Raw genomic sequence first — 19,698 nt, 5'->3', positions numbered from 1 at the left:
ACAGGGCTTTGGGGCAAGTTTTGATCAGGCCTTTCCTTTCAAAATTTTCTAATGCTTTACTTAATACTATGACTTAATGCTAGAGACTGGGCTGGCTACAGTTATCTGCTTTCACATTTTATGCCAGGATGTACCAAGGCCACCATTAATATTAATAAGCACTAGTTAGGATGTTTTTGTGCCCACAATAAAAGGAAAGGCTGCCAAACTCCTCATTATGTTAGTTTTCTACACTATACACATTCCATTCCATTTCTGAAAAGACCACAACAACTTGGCAATAAGATCAAACTGTGTCTTAAAACAATTCTGTATTAATAGGACCAAGGCAACCCCTATCTAGTATAAAGAGACATAAGTGGGTGCAACCTGTGAATGCCATAGCACTTGCCAGTACTTCCCCTTGGCACCTACCAAATTTTTTAGAAAGTGAGTGCGGCCACAGTAAGGGAAGGTTTGTCATTTGCTGCCTGCATTCCAATAAAAGGGTTTTCCAAAGCTTCAACAGCAGCTGTAGCCATTGGAGGATCAGGGGGACTTGTAAACACTAAGGTTTATGGCTCCATTCCCCCTTCATACTTCCCTTTTTATTTTCCCTCCCTCTTTCTCTCATCTGGGTTTTTCTTCTTTTTCTTCTATTTTTCTTCGGCAATTATTTTGCAAAACAAATAGGGAGGTATTGTGTTTTGCTTTGCCTCCTGCAGCAACCATTTTGGGGTAGTGCTCACCACCCACTCCAAGTCCAAAGATGCCAGTAGGCTCAAAAAGACTGGATAGCCCTGAGCTAACAGAAGCCAAGAGCTATCATCCCAAGACCACCACAACTAGTTCCACACACCCTGAGGGAGTAAGATGCGAGTTTCCTGATGAAGAGTTGTAGACTACAGATTAGGCTCACATATGGTGCTTTCTGCTGCATTGAGACACCATTTGACACAAGGCTCCACTGGCTGAGAGTCTTGGTCTTTTCTAATACAGGATATATTTAGCTTGTATGTGGCAATACATTTCCAGAAGCTTAATTGATAATGTCATCATTACATTCCAGGCCTCTTAACAATAACATAACTTGTAAAGAAGGACCTGAGAACAAACCACAGTGAGTAACTGCAGTTATCACTTGGTAACTTAACATGTATGAAATATGCATCATCAGCCATAACAGTTCACTGTTACCTATCATGTCACATAATTACTCAACAATGGGTGCAAAATTTGTTCATAATAAAATCAATCACATGTTGGCTAATCACACTAAACGTGAGAGCTCACCTAAGTACTTAAAGCAGGAAGTCCAACTACAGAGGCAAAAGCATATACACACACAAAGTTTTAAAAAATTTACAACAATGAGCGACTTACCTCTAATATGCCCAGCTGGTGTTTGTATACCACTTGTGGGCAATCTTGCAAAATGTTGCTGTAAAGCTTCTGAAAATGCAACATGTTTGGCTTCACTATGTTCATAACCTTTGACTTGTCTTCCCCAATCATCATTCTGAAATCACCTAAACCGAAAGCAAGATGGTCAAGACACAGTCAACAGAAAGGCACACATTTTGCATGTAGCTTACTTCAACTTCTAACCATGGCCACAAACTGTGGTTTGGAGATCAAAACAGTGCAGGGGTTAAAGTAAACCAGGGAGAGCTACAAAAAAGCAATGTGTGAGAAGAGAGGAGTACACAAGTTCTCAGGGAAGCTAACCCCGTCCATACTGAGCTCATTTTGTTAGTTTTTCCAATAAGTAACTGATATCTTACATAACTCAACATGATAATTTTGCTTAGTCTAGGTTAAATAGGGTTTAACCTAACCAGTCCCTGGTTCATCACTTCTAAGCTCACAGAGAAAGTATGTGAAGATATGTAAAAATCTAGAGGAAAAATACTCCACTGGAGTGACATTTTATCCCAAAAGCTGAAACAGTTTTGCATATACTTCAAGTGCTACCAGAATATTCAGATATACATAATATAAACAGCAATACTGGCACCCAATCAATAGATTGGAAGAGGGAAGGTTGCATAAATTGGATATGTATTTCATCCTACTGTGGTGCAGAGAGGGATTACACATCCATATCATGTGCATGGGTTGAGGTCACATGGCCAATATTTCAGGAAATGGGTCACTGGAAAGGCCAATACGAAAACCACTTTGTCTTTAAAGTAATCTGCTCTCAATATCTGTGCTGGGGGGGGGACAATAGGGGCAAAGCTTTGACCTCCATGCCTTGCTTGTAGAAAATATCTGATTGGTTATTGTGTGAAACAGGATGCTGGATTAGCTGGATCACTGGTCTGATCCAATGTGACTGTTCTTACGTTCTAACAAAGCAGCTTCTTTTCTGCCTCTGCAATGAATTCAAGATGACAGCATGGAGAAGGAAATTATTATAAAGCCCCTTTATTCCCACACCAGTTTCCACCTGGAGACTGCAGAACCAGGAGCTGCTATCTATAAAAGGGAAAAAGTTCTTAAGTACATGAGATGTGTTTTTCCCAGGCGAGACTACACTAACAACTTATTTTAGAATTATGTTCTATGAGACAGAGAAATTCACAGAATTCATTTTTTTCTTTCAGAATTTCTGGTTTTTCTTTTCTAGCCCATGGAATAAAACACTCAGCAGAGCAGGAGTCCTCCCCCCCCCCCCCAGAGATTACCTGAGAGTGGAGGAGGAAGGGTGAAAAGTCACAGATTTCTAGCTCTTGTGTTGTTTATGCAATATTAATTTGGGCCTTTTTTGCCAAAATGCAATGTGTTTCTCCTTTTCTCAGTATCTCCTGTGCCTGCAGGAGAGGGGGAGCAAAAATGCTAACTCATCCTTAAGTATATTTAGAGTGTAATCACAATTTTGTTTTGAGTGTTGTAAACCCCAGAGAGCACTGAGGTCAGCCGGAAAAAACTTGTTGACTACTCCCGGACCGAGAGAGGTGAAGCTGCAATGTACCCGTAACCGGGCCTTCTCCTCTGTAGCCCCGAGCCTATGGAACCAACTTCCAGAGGAAATGCGGGCCCTGCGGGACCTTGAACAATTCCGCAGGGCCTGCAAGACCTTCCTCTTCCGACTAGCTTTCGCTGACGAAGGAAGAAATTGTTAATGATAACCGCCATCCTAAAGAACAGTATTAGCACTTTTATTAACTTAATTAACTAATTTTAAACCTAATCAGAATTTTAATGCTTAAATGTAATTTTGTGTTTTTTGCTTTTTGTATAATTGAAATTTGTATGATGTTGTTAGCCGCCCTGAGCCTGCCTCGGCGGGGAGGGCGGGATACAAATAAAATTATCTATCTATCTATCTATCTATCTAAACACAGCAGGAACTAGTTTCTGGGGTGGGGGGGAACAACAGTAAAAAGCAACCCTCAGAATACTGACCGTGTTAAACTTTCTACAGTAGGGGAACCTTTTCTAACTTGGAAGAAAAATATGCTGAGACAGGCCATAATAACAAAGGGAAAGGCCACTTTCTCATGATCTTAGGATATAATCAAAATTTGCTGAGTGGAGTATCCAATTCTGATATACTGACTCAAGAGACAGTAGTTAACAACACTTGTGTGCTGTAAGCTTTCCTGAAAGAAAGCACCTGGACCACTCTTTAGCCCTGTCAGACATGACTAAGCCAGGGAGGGTCAAAGATCATTTGTCAAAGGATTTTCCTGACCACAGACTACCATAAGATAACTCAGTCACTTGCCCTCCTCAGTCAGCTTCCAAGCCACGGTTCCACCAACACAGCACACAGAGCTAAATTGTTATAATTTAAACAAAAACCTCTCAGCTTGACTGTCAAGGTGAAACCCAGGCACTACAAAGTGGAGAAATAAAGCCTAAGCTAAGTGGTAAGTTACACAGTTAACAGTAGTTTCACCTTAATATCCCTTTGTCAGTACTTTGCTTTGGTGAAGTGCTGGTTTGTAGGATTTTTGCATGTGTATGTGAATGCACATAGGTTTGTTTTAGAGAGCTTTTGAACAGTGCCAAACAATGTTTTATGCTCCACAGTGTTGTGAGCAAAAATTCTACATCGTGAGCAAAAAAAGCTAGAAGCATTGAAGTTGTGAGTCTATATTTGACTATCGCATAAATTAAGTTTTTAGATTTCCATAACCTTGTAAAAATCTCAAATGAATTCTTTTAAACTATATTTTAAGAATAATTTAAACATTATAAGAGAAAATAGAATGAAGTCAAATTTTATTACAGAAAATATCCTCTATGGGGGGAGAACAGGCCTCCAGAGAACAGGCCTTCCTGCCTCCTTCTACTACATTGGTAGACCTTGCCTTGGACATTGGTAGACCTTGCCCCTGTGCTGAGCCTCAGAAAACATATCAGCACCTAGTTTGGGTTTTTTTAGTGAAATATGACAACCAGCATTACAGGTCAAGTATAACAGAGGAGGAACAATCACCATCAAAACCCTGCCTAACATAACAAACAGGAAGTTGTTTAAATGTTATCAACCTGCCCAAACTACTTATTTATTCAAATATTTATATCCCACTTTTTGGGGGGGTGTCCAAAAAAACTGGGTTTTCCCCCCAGCTCCACTGTAGCCTATAGGACTATTAAAGTCAATGACCCCATAGGCTATAATGGAGAATTGATCTGGGGATACCTGGGGCTATGGGGGGCTTTTTTGAGGTAGAGGCACCACATTTGCAGCATAGCTACTGGTGCCTCTCCTCAAAAACCTCCCCAAGTTTAAAAAAAAATTGGAATGGGGGGTCCAATTCTATGGGTCCCAAAAGGAGGTGCCCCCATCCTCCATTGTTTTCAATGGAGGAAAAAAAATTGCCTGTGAATTGAAAGCTAAAGTTCCTGAGCAGCCAGCTAAAATGTTGTGTGCCAGTACTCTCTAGAACAGCTTAGAGGAAACACTGGTTCCATGCCCTGGACTGGTGTTGAGATGTGAGTGATAACGAATTTGGTGTAATGGCGCCTTGGTGGAGAATCATGCTTCAATCACTGGTAGCTGTTGATCAAATGCTATTATGGGAACTATGGGACAAGAAAGCGAAAGCTGAAAGTGGAAGAATAAATTACAACAGGAATCAAATGACACAGCCTTCACCAAAGCTCGATATTCTTACTTTGAAAAGTCATACAAACCAGAGTAAGAGAGCCCAGCAATCTGCACATAAAGATCCTCTTCAGAGAAACTTTCAGGCAACATAAGGAAAGCTGCTGTGACTGCACTCTTCAAGTTGCTGGAAAGAGCAGCCTGGAGTTTGCCATTCTCATTCTGGGCAAGGATCTTTACCTGAAAGTAGTAAACAGAGGATCTGTAAAAAAACCTACTAAAAAGGCATCATGTAACATAAAACAGCTCTAAATGGAGCACAATGATCTTGAGATCTTTAATTTGCTTCTAGACTTAAAGCAGATCATTGTCTATGTAAATAAAACATATACAGACTTGTGGGGAAAATTAAACACCTACAATCAGTCAGTATTCAAAGGTGCACTGACTTCAGTGAGGTTTGTTCTTAAATGCAGGGCTTTTCTGATTTAATGATTTTTTTTACAACAAACTGTATGTAGCCTCATTTCCCTGTCTGTAGAATCTTATCAGATTAAATAGCAAAAACACTAAAAGAAGACTATCTCATTTATCCATAGACTCCTCTGTTCCTAGAAGTACCAGAATCTGATTTTGGGTGGGGCTACAAAGTAAAGCACATAATCCCCAGTCTTAGGAAGAAAATGGCATTGTATGTGACTGACACCAACGCATATTCTAGAAAGACTAAAGTAGAGCAGGGGTGGCCAACGGTAGTTCTCCAGATGTTTTTTGCCTACAGCTCCCATCAGCCCCTGCCATTGGCCATGCTGACTGGGGCTGATGGGAGTTGTAGGCAAAAACATCTGGAGAGTTACCGTTGGCCACCCCTGAAGTAGAGGATGAAAGCTGGGATCCACCTTTAACCTCCAGGTGGCATGGGACCCAATGAGTAGCAAGCAAAGTGAAGTCAGGTGACATCCCTCCCCAATGGCTCTCCCATACCTTCTTTCTCCCTCCTCCCCCACAATTGTACAATGTTCTTAGGCCACACTGAACCTTCTCTACCCATGAAAGATGAGCTGGCCCAGGGATAGGGAACTGTGTACAATACTGGGTAGGGAGCAGGAGAAGACAAGGGAGAGGTGGCCTGCCTGTGCTAAAAAGAATCCTCTCCACAACTGAGTGTTCTTGTCTTGCCATCCTGCTGCTCCTCTCAGTGTGCTGCTTCTCCACAAGCGTACACTACCAGCTGAACCTTCAAAAAAGCACAAAAACAAAAAAGGCATCACAGCCTAGCAGGTCGAGCCCTGCAGCCTATCAGAGGTCCCAATAACTTTGTATCTAAGCAAGTATTTTCTTTTGCATAGCTCCTCAGCTAGACCATATGACAGGAGAAAGTGACAAACTGCTACTTTTTAAAATGCTGTGGTTAGATCTAAAATGCTACAAAATTAGCCTTCTGTGTCTTTGGAAAAGTCTAGGCTTTCCCCCCCTCTTGAATAGCAGCTTTTCTCCCAATAGCAAATGGTTTTGGAAGCAAAGGGAGATTTCAGAAGTTTGTGATATAGCATGGCCGTCAGCTGTTCATAATCAAACATTCCCTTGAGGTAGTTCAAATCCACCTCTAAGAAGCTATTGGACCTAAACCTGCATTTCTCTGCTGTAAGAGAGCTGAATAACTGCCATGGTTTTATCAGTTGAGTTCTTGGGTTACTTGGACAAAGTTAACCTATGTCCAGTCACTGCATTTGCAGGCTGATTTAATTTGAAGCCCTACACAACAGTGTTAATTTTTTCCCACAAAACAAACAAATCTGCACTTTATGCAGTATGCTTTTCTCCTGGATTTCCAGGGTTGGCACAACTTGTGAACATAAGTTATTACCTCCAACTTACCAATTTCCCCCCCAAAATTCCATATGATGATTTCAGAGGAAAGGAGACTGCTGAAAGTAAATTTTGAAACAAGCAAGTAGACCACTATTATCATAATTTGCAGTTTTGCAGACATGTAGGTCTATGGGTAAAAGTCAGTCCATGACAAAGGGATGATTGTATCCAGAACCTTACAAGTTTAAACCAGAGCCAATGATATATATTTCTGAATGCAACCCTAGAGACTCAAAATGAATCTTTGGGGTGTACAGTATCATTATTCTTCCATTATCTCCCACTGCATTTGAAGTGTGGTTTTCGTTAGCAACATAAAATCTGAACCATCTGAACAGTTAAAGGTAAACCGGTCCTGGGAGAGGCCATTTGAACACATGTTTTTAATTCACTCTCCTGCATGTTTTTAAAAGACTAATTTTACAAATAAGCATTTTAGGGAGTATTTTCCCCACTGAAGTCAAAGGGAACAAAGCCAGCATCATTTCCCAGAGCTGAACATGTCAGCTGAGAAGACAATAGGCAACTGTAGTGGAGGACAGCTGCCTTTGCCATCTGTCTCCGAGGGCCAAACTGCTCAGCCAGGTGAACGGCCCAACAGCTAAATCACCTCAACTGAGGACCACTGTGTTTGTGCGACTGGAAAACTCTCTATGTGAATGCATATTTTTCTGGACATGTGAAAATATGCAATATGAAACACAGCTCTGTAACTGCCTCCTTTGACCTGATTTATACTAAGATAACTGTTCTCCTGTTTTAATGTGACTAAATTATGAGCACACTCCTGGATGGCTAGATCAATCACAACCATGTAATGAGAATACAGGAACCTCTCAAGTAGGATATTCCTCTGAAATAAATACTACACAGTTTATTGGAGCTTATTTCCAAACAAGTATATACAGGTGTACAGTCAGATAGCTCCAACCTCAGACCTGAGGCCAGTGGAAAGCCAGAGGTAGTGTGGCTCTAATGCTGCTAGCTGGCTTTCTGAGGCCATTCAGCAGAGAAGTTAGTGATAGAAAATCCCTGAGCAAGCCTGCCATCTGATATGAACTCTGACCCCGAGCAGAAGCTGCACTGTCATGCTAATACCCCTATATAGCAATGTTAAACCATGTGGAACTCACCAATCCCTTTGAATTTATCTCCCCAAAACAGTGATTCTTGCCCACCTGGCATCACTTTTACCTTAGGGTATCATAAGATCCAAACTGTCAAGATGTTAACCAAAAGCTTTATGGCAACATAAAGAGTGAGAGGTGGGTAACTGGACTTTCCACCAATGTTTACAGAGATATTTCCCTCAAGAGAACTCTCACAATAAGCCGGTAAGGAAATCAACTGGAAAGGATTTTAATGAAATAGGAATAAAGGACAAGACACACAAAAAACCACAAAGGCTAGTTAAGAGGAAATCAGGGAGGAAGTGGGAGAAAGTGTTTTTGGGGAAGACAATAGTTACCAAACTTGAAGAGCAAGGTTCACAGAGGTCAGCAGCAAAACAACCAGCATTTCACAAAGCAAAGAAGAGGAGGCCCACATACAAATGGGAGTGTGAGGTATGCTGCTGAGAACACACAAACACAGCACGATGGAGTGGAGTGCAACAGTTATAGGAAAATGTTCCCTGGGGCTATGCTGACATGTTTGCCCTAAAATAATGACTTAACTGCTTTTCCGGGGACAAACAATGATTTTTGAAAATTTTGATGAGTTTACTTGAGGTGAACTATAGTTGCTAATGTTTTCTGATCACTAGTTAAATACCGGACAGGAATGCTACCAGGTTTTGTGAATAGTGTTAAGTGTTGCTAACTGGGGTAAATGGGTGAGGGGGAAGTGAGACTGGGACTTGACAAGACTAGTCCAAGATGAGGTAATAGCTTCTTGGGAGACCCTCTGTTCCTAAATTATGCATCTCCCTAGGGTGGGGAGAAGATGGTTAGTCAGTCTGCCTCTGACTCACGTTCAGAAATATTTTCCCAGGCTTGTCTCTGGCTGGCATCCATTTTGTGGGGGATGTTTTTTGGCCAAGCAGTGTTTCATGATTTTTGAGGTGATTTTTGTATGAAGGATGCTTCTGCATCTTCAACAGCTAAACTGCCCCTCTGCAGGAGAAGACATCTGACTGCTAACATTTTCTCCCATACTATACAGCTTGCTGGTTAAGATCTGCCTGCCGCTTTGTGCCCCCCTCCCCTCTGGTCTTCAGAGGATAGGCAAGCTTGGCATTTTCAGTGGCAGCACCCATCCTTTGAACATCAACCTGGCCTGCAATGAGCATTTGCCTACTTTTATGTGACATCCAAAATGAAAAGCTAGCAAACTCCTGAGCCACAGCCAGGGGGGCCTGAGAAGAAAAGAGTTCACAATTCTCAATAGCCATTTGTGCCTTCTTGGAGCTGTCCTCATTTGAACTACATAGATCATAGCAGGACAGGGGCAAGAATATTCTGAACATAGGAGACAAGGGAAAACTTAGCTTGGCAGTCACCTCCTTCTCCCTCACGCCCCTGGAACATTAACTAGATAGCACACAACCCTGCAGCTGAAGATTAGGAATTATTTTGCTTGATTCCTTACTCAGATGGAAACTGAAATCCCGCATTCACTGCCGAGTTGCATTGTAATATACCTACTGGTCAGACTACCGCAAACAGCTTGATGTTCAAAGGGAATGAAGACTTATCAAAGATGATCATGTGCTGTAACTGGGAACTGACCTTTAACAGGGTTTAAAATCCAATACCTTCCTTGTTACATTTGCTTGAAATAAAACAGTTCGCTGGAATTTTAAAGTATAAATTAGCAGTTTACCTTGCAAAGTATTTAGTTCTGGATACAGTTTTCAAACACAGAATAAGCGAGATTCCAGAGGGCATAATTTAAAGACTTTGGCTTAGGCTTTAACCCCAAGCCATGATATGTGGTTCCGTGACCTCAAAGAAAGCTATACAGGGCTTGCTCATATGTTCCTACCACCTCCTGTCACACTGTGGGTAAATTAAACTTCCAGCTGAGGGGGGGGGGCAGTTTGCATAGACCATACTTTGCTGGTTCAGATGCTAAAAGCAAAACAAGTTTTGCCAAATTACTACATGTGTGCAGAGCACAAGCAAGGCTAAGATTTTTTTCCAGCTCCTTCACACTGCATCAAACTGGCACTACATCTGCATCACAGCAAAGGTAATCCCAAGCTAGACTGAAGAATGCATGTAAACAAGGCTGGTTCCAGGGAGCCCTGGGCAGAGTGCCCAATGGCCCTCTCCTGCTCTGACCACCACCAGGACCCCCACTCACGCCTCCCTTCCAGCTCACCCATATCCCCATCTGCCTGCATATCCTTCCTTCCTTCACCCATTCATGGGCATTCCCATTGACCATATGTCATTTCCCCCAATGGTGCAGGGTGGTGTGTGCAGGCAGGAACACTAAGACTGTGCCTGTAAAAAGTGCCACAGCTGGACACCACCTGCAGGTCCTTCCCTGGCAGCATGTGCTTGTGGGGCTTTGCAACAGTGGACCCTGCCAGCTCAGGGTATGTTGATGCTAGCCCTGCATAAATGAGTTCTTAAAACTAGTATATCTGAACCCATATTTTATTCACATTATTACATTTATATCCAGGCCTTTCTCCCATGACAGAATGCACAGGGCACCCATTCAGACACTGTCCTACCACAGACTGGCTCAGTTTTAGCAAGTGTGCTGCATCACACAACTTCCAAACATACCCTGTGGACCATTGTCGTTTCTAATGCAGCACAGTCCTCTCAGGTCTAGTCTGCATTGCAGGGCAACAGTTTGAAAGCAGCACTCCATCATGATTTCCATGTATGTGGAAATATGACACAGTTTGGACACTGAGACTTTAAGACACTAAAGTCCTGTGACAACAATGGGGGAGGGATTAATTTCAGATTAATCAATTTCAGACTTGGGCTTTAATATATCCTTTCATTAAGAACATAACCACTGTTCATTTATGTCATTTGTTTTCTGAACTTATCACAATGATAATAAATTCAACAGTGGGCTGATGCTTTCCCTTTGACAAAAAATGTGGTACAAAAAGTCTGTTCTGAGACCACATCAATAGGCCACTTCCCTTTCAATGAACAGGATGGAATTCTTCTGCAAACATATTTCCTGTTACCTACTGCCTCTTCTGTTCCTGCCAACTTTTTCCCACTAACATTGATATTACCAGAGAGGGGAAGGAGATGGATACAAGAATTTCTTGGTTATTCAGAGGCTTCTTATCTCTTTATTTTAACACACAGATTTCAAGAAGATTGAAGAGACCTCCCTCAGCTACACTTTCATCTCATAAAATGTAATCAGCAGTCTTCTAGGTAACTTTCTAGCATTTCAGAGGATTGAAGCAGCTACGACATTCCATTCCATTAAAAAATTCAACCCAAAATGTGTGTGTGTGTGGGAGAATATGTGTGTAAGTGTGTAAGGGGGAGAGGGTATCAACACTATTACCAGATTACTCTTTTTTTTAAATCTGAAACTGAATTTAAAACCTGTTTTAATTTGGCTTACCTCTAGTTCCATCTAGTGGTCAATCAAAATACTTGAAATACATACAATTGGATCCAGACATGGCATCATGATCCCCACAGATATGGCAAGACAAAGTGTTGATTTTACACTTTTAAAGGTTGTTATACAGTACGTACGTTTTTGGACTAGTAGTATGTACAGTAATGTTTCACTACTACCTTTGTAATTATTAATGGACTTTGCAAAGATTTTGAAATTAAATAAAGTTTTTTTTAAAAATTTTTTTTTAAAAAAAATAACCCCAACAGCCTGTTTTGGGCAGTCACAGGGAAAACCTCTTTCCTTTTTTTCTAGCAGAAAAACTGGTTGTATCAATCCAGCCCTGTGAGTTTCTGTCTCAACGTACCCCTGCTGGAGAACATAATACTCAGAGGCACACCTCAGCATTCTCCATTATAAAGGGCATCTAGAAATTCATGGACTGTGTGTTACAATAGGAACAGGGAGACACAGGTTCAATCCCACCTTTGCTACAGAACACAATGGCCGTTTTCGCACTAGCGTTTGCTCCGGCGTAGCGCCCCATTTACCTCCGGATCTTCTCTTGGATTTCGCACATGTTGCTCCGGCGCTGCGCTTTGCTCCGGCGCTTCAGGGATTTTACGCCGGAGTATGTTTTTCAGCAAGTTGCCGGAGTTTCCGAAAACCTCCGGATCCACTCCGGATCCACTCAGCGGAGTTTCCTGTGCGAAATCCATCCACGCCGGATCGACTGCTTTGGGGGCGTCACCCTCTCCCTTTCCGTCCTCCCACCCCATCCACCCGCTTGGCCAATCATCAGCCTTTCGCGGCGCTTCCCAAAGTGCCGGCACGGCCATTTTTTTTTTTTAAACTTCACAGTTTTGCGTAATAGCGATATTTCAAAATTAACAAATAGAAAAAAAAAAAACCCTCCTGGAATAGCCTCAATTGGCACTTCAATTGGTTTCGTTAGAATTTTTTTTTATTATTGACTTTAGTTGCGTTATTCCGCTGTTGCGTTATCTCGATAATGCGAAAACGACCATTGCTGGGGGGGGGGGGAATGTAGTGCCGGTGCGGGCCAAAGCGTCCATGTGTGTGTGTTTTAAGAAGGGAATGCCTCCCTCAGCTGTGCCACCAGGATTTCTGGACCTGCACAAAATCGCCATGTATAAAATGGGAAGTTGGAGTCCTGCATTCTTCTCCCTGGCTACATTCCGCTCGGTTAGAAAGTAGACGCGAGCGAGCTCCTCACACGCGCCACAGAAGGGGAAGGAGAGAATGGAGCGGGGGGGGGAGCTCTGGCAGCAGGAATCAGTCAGGTCCCCGTTGCAAGCGCCAGCCGGGGAGGGGAAAGAGAGCGGAGGAAATTTGGGGGGGGGGGGATCTAGTGCTTCAGAATTTGGGGGGGGGGGGAATCTAGTGCTAGGATTCTCCACTGTGAATGCTTCTGTTAATACATAAAGGGCTGTGGAGGATTCTACAGCTGCAGCCAATCCATAAGCAGCAGCAGCACACGTGATGCAGTTTGTCCACGAAAAGAAGGGGAGGCAGCAGCTCGATGTTACGTTAGTACGTTAGTACGTTAGTACGTCATTACGCAACCAGACTTGCGCTTAAAAAAAAAATGATTGACAGGGCATCGGACTCAAGCCGATGCCAGTGGGAAAACGATTTGAGCCGGGGCTTCAGGGAAGGCGACTCCGCAAAGAGTCACTAGTGGGAAAACGAGAAAAATGATCCGGACATAATTGCGCCGCGGAAAAAGGGGAGCAAACGCTAAGTGCGAAAACGGCCAATGTTTTCAGGGAGACACTATGCCTCAGTCTAAACTGTGCTCTGGTCAGCCTATCCAGGCCTTATGCTGGGGGACCTATACTCTACAGCCTGGAATAGACGTCTAGTGGCAGCTGCTGCTTTACCTTCCCAGATGAGCCCTTATACAAAACACCACGCAAGAAACTGAGCAGTGGGGCAGGGATTAAGGAACAGAAGGACTGAGGTCTGTTTCGTTCCCTTGATCCTACAGGAGCAATCCTGAATACTCCTGCTAGAAAGTGCAGTTTGGGGAGGGGGAAGCAGAGGATAACTGCTTTCCACTGTACCTGTTGTAACATGAGTTGCTACAAAAGCTGCAAGCTTGGAAACAAGTCTGGGAATACCAACATCTGGTTCCAAAATGCCCCTGAGATGGAATACAAAAGCTGCTTTACCATCTTTTCAAAACACTTTCAAATGCAAGTGAATGATCTAGCTAATGCCACAAAAATTCAGTACCCCCACTCCACCCATTCGTATCTGGGTCACTGTTTTCTCTGCCATGTTCCTATTGCCATGGCTTTCGCAGTCAATGCTAAAGCATAAATGAGCTGAACAGTTACCGGCTTATGCAGACGTCCAGCTACATAGAGAGTCTTCCAGCGAAGTAAATCTTCAATCAGCATATCAGTACTAATAACACCATATTTTATAACCTGAAACAGGTAAAATGTGAGAATTAATTGCAGAAGTATAGATCAGGGTCAAATCCACAGATGTTAAAATGGAAGACTGAAAGATAAATAAGCAGAGAAGCTGAATCCTTTGGAGAATAGTTCCCCAACAGTGAAATCATAAGCAGTTACATCCTTCTATCACAGTTGATATTAACAGGTTCAGAAGGACATAACTCTGTTTAGGACAGTGCAAGTGTTAGGAAGGGAGACATGTCTAGTATTGAAAGGGAGACATGTCTAGTTTTGCCCTCCTGAAAAGAATGGAGAAACATAAATCCAGAAGCCATTTTCCTCAGAGACTTGCACTATGAATCCCAAGTCAAGTGCAAGTTAGTACAGACACCTATGTATCAGAGTGACTATGAGACCAAGCTCAGGACTCTTCTGGTTTTAAACCCACTAAGCAGTTTTAGGCAAGACGTCATTCTGTCAGTCTCTGAACACTGTCCCACATAGTACTTTCCCATCTACAGGGCTGCTTTAAGGATTACAAAAAAGTGAAAATGCTATACAAATAACAATGATGCCAATAATTATCAGATTAGTCAAAGCACCAAAATCTTACTCTGTTTGAAAGGTCTGCACAAACAAGAGGCTGGTGGAGCAGCAGGTTAACATCTAGCCTGATTAAGACATCCAGAGAAGTCAAAAACTTGCACACTGCTATGTGTCACTGGGTTATTCTTTTTTTAAAAGATATTAGGTTGTGTAAATGACAAAAGGAGCCTCTAGGATGGGAAGCCCAAGTCATTGCCAAAGCTATACCATGAACTAAACACTCTGGCCAATGGAAAGCCTGTTCCTAACATAGCTTGGCAGTGAGAAGCAGGAATTAAAGATGTTCACGCTGGCAAGTTCTGCTGCTCCCTTTTGGGAGGATCTTATCAGAAGTGGAGAAAAATCCTTCAAGTATCTCTTAATATACAAACCAGCACCAAGATACACTGTAGGTTTTGAAGTACATTAGTCATAAAGGTATAACAAGTTACTGGAGCACTGTGTGGTTTGTTAAAGAGACTAGGATCTGAGGCCATCCAGTTTTAAACTCCCACTCTGTCAAGAAAACCATGGGCTAGTCACTCTTTCTCAGCCTAACCTACTTCACAGGGCTGTTGGAAAATGGAGGAGGGAAAAACAATATTGTAAGTTGCTCTGGGTCCCCATTACAAAGAACACCAGGATATAAATATCTAAATAATCGCGAATGTAATACAAGTCATTATATTCCAGTTTACATCCAGCTTTTTGACAAAAATGGCCCTCTTAAAGCAGTTTACAACAGAATGTTAAAATCAAAAACCACAGTTTTATGAAACAAAAAGAAAAAATTAGAACATTTTTAGTTACATATGAAGTTCTGAAGATGCCAACACTTGGTGGGTCTCCTTCATATACCCATAAAAGCTATACTACACTGAATCAGACCATTGAGCCTCAACGCTTTCTATGCCAGCCACTTATCTATTCACCTTGGAAAACAATAATCAAAGAATCAAATCAATCAAATCAAATCAAATTTTATTCTTATATCCCGCCCTCCCCCACCAGAAGGCGGGCTCAGGGCGGCTCACAGACATGACACGTCATGATTTAATTAAGACAGATAAACAACATTTTAAATATAGTACAGTTACATAAATAGATTAAAATAGATAAAAATAGGTGCTATAAATTCTATCTGCTATAAATGCTATAAATCTGTCATCCCAATTACATACTATCAAACATCAGTTTCAGTTACCCATAAGATGGCTAAAGTTACGATGATTTAATCAGTTTAGTCTGGTCCTAATTCAAATGCGAGCTGGAAAAGAGAGGTTTTGCAAGCCCTGCGGAACTGGTTCAGGTCCCACAGGGCTCGCACCCCCTCTGGAAGTTGGTTCCACCAGCGAGGGGCCATTAATGAAAAGGCTTGCTCCCGAGTTATCTTCAGTCTGGCCTCTCTTGGCCCCGGGATTTGTAGGAGGTTTTGGGAGCTAGATCTTAACGCTCTCCTGGGGATATATGGGGCCTTTACCCTTGCCAGATTTTTTGCTATACCATTCACTGTTATTTAGGGCTGATATTGTAAAATTCCCATGATTGAGAGACTTTGCCCTTGCAACGGTAGAGAGGTAGAGACGATGGCACACATATTTCTCGGATGTCCTTTTTATAATGAGAGTCGAGCTTCAAACATTCTTCCACTATTAAAATAATGCTCAGATACTTCTGATTCAGGTATTATAAATTTGCTTTTGTCAGATGTTGATATAGAAACTACTCAGAAAACATCTAGGTTTTGTTCTCAAGCAATGAAGTTTTGTACTATTCAAATTTCCCAGGGTACTAAAGATAGTGGGGGATTCAACGCTTAACAGTGTAGTTGTTACATATCTTAGTTATCATGGTGTATATTTTACTCTTTCTACTCTGCCTGTGGTTAGAGGTTAGTAGATATTATTTTAGCATTAATATTAACATTTCAAATCCTGATCAATTTTAGAGGTTTTTCACTTGGATGGTATGTACCAGTTTGCATTAGTGTAGATTTTATATATTCTTTGCCTTTTAGCATCTATGCTTTATCTGTTACATCCTGTACTATGGTCATGGACTGTAATAAACTATTTGATTTGATTAGACCACTGAGCCATCCAATCTGAGTCAGTTTGGTGTAACAGTTAAACTGAGTGGACGAGGATATAACAGGTAAGACTCCAGGTCTGAATGCCCAGTCTGCCACAAAAGAATGCTGGGTGACCAAGAGCCAGTCACACACACTCAGCCAGGGTTGCTGTGAGGACAAAATGGAGGAGAGGAGAATGATTTTAATCACTTTGGATAACATGGTGGAGAAAGACAGTTTAGAAATGAAGTTTTAAAAAATCAATAACTAGCAGTACAATCCAAAAAGAGTTACTCCAGTCTAAACCCATAAATTTCAATGGACTTAGACTGGAGTAGCTCTTCATAGGATTGCACTGCTCACCTAGTATTTACTGTAGCCGAAGGGGCTCTTCAAGGTTTCAGGCATATGTGGTTTTTCACATAACCTGCCACCTGATACTTTTAAACTACAGATGCCACAGATTTAACCTAATATCTTCTGCATGCAAAGCCCCAGACTTGGGTCTTATTCAGAGACAACCCATATTTACTTACCCTGCCATTAGAAGGCACTAATGTATTGTAGTAAATCCCTGCTCCATAGTTTTGGACGTTATTGATTCGCTTGGCTCCAAAATATTTTAAAAAGGAATAATGGCCGCGATTCTTTGACAGGTTCCTCTTGTGCCATGATATGGAATCATCCACAGCAAACACAAAGTCCAACATATTGTTCTACAAATACAACAGAAAGCAGAAGGCATTGATCTTTCTACAGAAGACTAATCAGAAATCATGAACATAAGCATCAGACAACACTGAACTCCATACCTAGGAACAAGCAAAATGTTGATGAAGCCAGTTTGTCCACTTCCGTTATAACTAAGGCTTGCAAAGCGCACAGTTTAGCAAATAACACCTTAGGATTTAACCATAGTTAATAGCAAAAATTAATGCTTATGTGACTTTGATACTAAAACTATATATAGTACATGGAAAAAACTGAAACAAAGAGTATATCCAAGAAGCCCAATAACTACTTACAAGAATTTTAATGATTGCACATTATATGCCAGTCTAAATAAACGGGTGTGTTAGAAATTAACTAACTACAGTTTAACTTTGCTATTTACCCACATCACTCACATTAAGAACCCAACACCCTATCTTAAGTACAGCATCAGACAACTACATGGGGGACTGAATTGGTGGATTTAAGCAGATGGGGATTATGGGTTTCATTCAGAGCCTCCTACCTTTTCTTCCATGGCTGGAGCGCTGCCTACCAAGAGAAGAAAGAGAAACTTAGAGGCAGCTGGTCCTTACAGATAACGCGTTACGGTTACCAGATTTAAGCGTCAAAAACGAAGTACTCTTATGCTGGCTTTGTCTGCACTTATGCCACTTAGCGCTAGGGAGTGTAAAATAGCAAAGGCTGATGGAGCAGAAAAAGGGCAGGTGCTTCAAATGCAGAATTTCTGGACGCCTTCGTTTTAACCCCAGTTCCTAGCCCTCTGCTGAGAAAAATACCAAGAGGATCGGCTTTCAAAAAGGCAAGGTTTAGGCCAGGAACTTGTGCACCTCACGAATTTTATAGTTAGAGAAGGGGCAACACAAGCCTCACGTGACAGACCATTCCTGCTGCTCTCACCTCGCTTTCCCCTGCAGAGGCCCCCGCTTGCTGGAAGACTCCGGAGCCATAAGCAAAGGCGAAGCTGAGCTCTTGAGGAAACTGAGCAAGGATTCTGTGGAATTTCACCGCCGAGCTCGGCAAAGACATGCGGGCAAGCCAACAAGGCGCGTTTTCAACGTGCACACTGCAGCGCCGGCAAAAGCCACTTAGAGCGATCAGCAGCAATGCCGGGCGGAAGCACAGCTTCAGCTCCAGCAACTGAGGAAGTTGGTAAAGAGACTTCGCAGCAAGAAAGCACCCCAAAGAAACTTGTTGAAATACAGCGCCCTCGGTGGTAGGAAGCCGTAGAGCCAGTTTGGTGTAGTGTATCTGGGAGAACTGGGTTTGATTCCCCACTCCTCCACTTGCACGTGCTGTAATGGCCTTGGGTCAGCCATAGCTCTTGTAGGAGTTGTCTTTGAAAGGGCAGCTGCTGTGAGAGTCCTCTCAGTCCCACCCACTTCACAGGGTATCTGTTGTGGGGGGAGGAAGATAAAGGAGATTGTGAGCAACTCTGAGATTTGGAGTGGAGGGCAGGATATAAATCCAATATCTATCGCTGTCTTTGAAGACAAGGGAGACAGAGAGAAAGCAATATCTGGGCCTTTCTGTCTAATCTGTGTACAGAGGGATAATGTGGGATGGGCGGTCGGTATTAAAAAGGTAAAGGTAGGTCTGATCTCGCACCCTCCTCCCTTCCGGCCATAAACAACGGAACTGGGGAAGGATGTATGAGTGCATCCCCAAAGAAGAGCACGTGGGACATAAGATTACTCACTGGGGAAAAGGCTTTTCAAAACTTCACCTTTAAACTTCACTGTAAAGAAATCCTCAATGTAAAGCTTCTGAACTTGTTCCCCTTTTCTTAGTAGTAGTAGAGTCCAGTGTGGTGAAGCTGAGGGTTGAGGAGAGGTGGTAGACTGAGCAGTTAGGCTTGCTGGAGGAGACTGAGCTAGTGCTGGAAGGCTGCTTGCTGAAGCAGGTAGGTAGACTGTCTGCTGTGTTGTATCCCATCCCCACTAGGAAAATAATTTTATTGATTTTTTTAAAAAAACTTACTACAAAGTATCTAACTTTGAAAACAAATATGTAAACAATACTTGACCAATATTAACAATGTTAAACATATAACTGAACTTTTAAACATTTCTACAAATTAGAATAAAAGTTTCTACAAATTAAAATAGATACATTGGTTACAACAATACAGCATATTTTAAAAATTCACAATTATAATTACAGTGTTAAACAAATTTGTAGGTACATTATTTAAAGGTAATAAAAATTTGATACAGCATATCAAGTCACAGGAGGATTCATTTCCTGATACCCCAGTAGGGTTGTTGTTGGGATAAAGTGGGAGACAGAGAGCCATTGTGGACCCCTTTTTCCTTGGAGGAAAGGCTGTATCAATGTTGTAATAATCATAGTTTTTGGCAGGGCTTCTTTTGAGCGGAAACGCACAGGAACACAGTTCTGGCTGGCCTAAT

At 42.1% G+C, this 19,698-nt stretch overlaps 1 protein-coding gene across 2 annotated transcripts in view; it reads right to left on the bottom strand.

The window, feature by feature from the left end:
* Nucleotides 1-18,451, bottom strand: part of TAMM41 (TAM41 mitochondrial translocator assembly and maintenance homolog) — a 36,215-nt gene extending 17,764 nt beyond the window's left edge. The window contains exons 1-6 of one of the 2 annotated variants that reach the window (XM_060239871.1): nt 18,188-18,337; nt 17,793-17,818; nt 17,092-17,271; nt 13,834-13,926; nt 5,131-5,281; nt 1,363-1,508 (exon numbers count right to left, since the gene is read on the bottom strand). In XM_060239871.1, coding sequence (XP_060095854.1) covers nt 1,363-1,508; nt 5,131-5,281; nt 13,834-13,926; nt 17,092-17,271; nt 17,793-17,804 — 582 coding nt within the window. In that variant the 5' untranslated portion in view covers nt 17,805-17,818; nt 18,188-18,337. Of the gene's footprint in view, nt 1-1,362; nt 1,509-5,130; nt 5,282-13,833; nt 13,927-17,091; nt 17,272-17,792; nt 17,819-18,187 lie in introns of both variants that reach the window. The other variant, XM_060239869.1, reaches the window with a different exon arrangement.
* Nucleotides 18,452-19,698: the final 1,247 nt, after the last annotated feature.

Source organism: Heteronotia binoei, chromosome 5 (genome assembly GCF_032191835.1).
Source record: "Heteronotia binoei isolate CCM8104 ecotype False Entrance Well chromosome 5, APGP_CSIRO_Hbin_v1, whole genome shotgun sequence".
In the NCBI taxonomy this organism is placed as follows: domain Eukaryota; kingdom Metazoa; phylum Chordata; class Lepidosauria; order Squamata; family Gekkonidae; genus Heteronotia; species Heteronotia binoei.
Note: the sequence above shows the minus strand (reverse complement) of the source record. Positions and strands in the feature narration are given on the sequence as shown.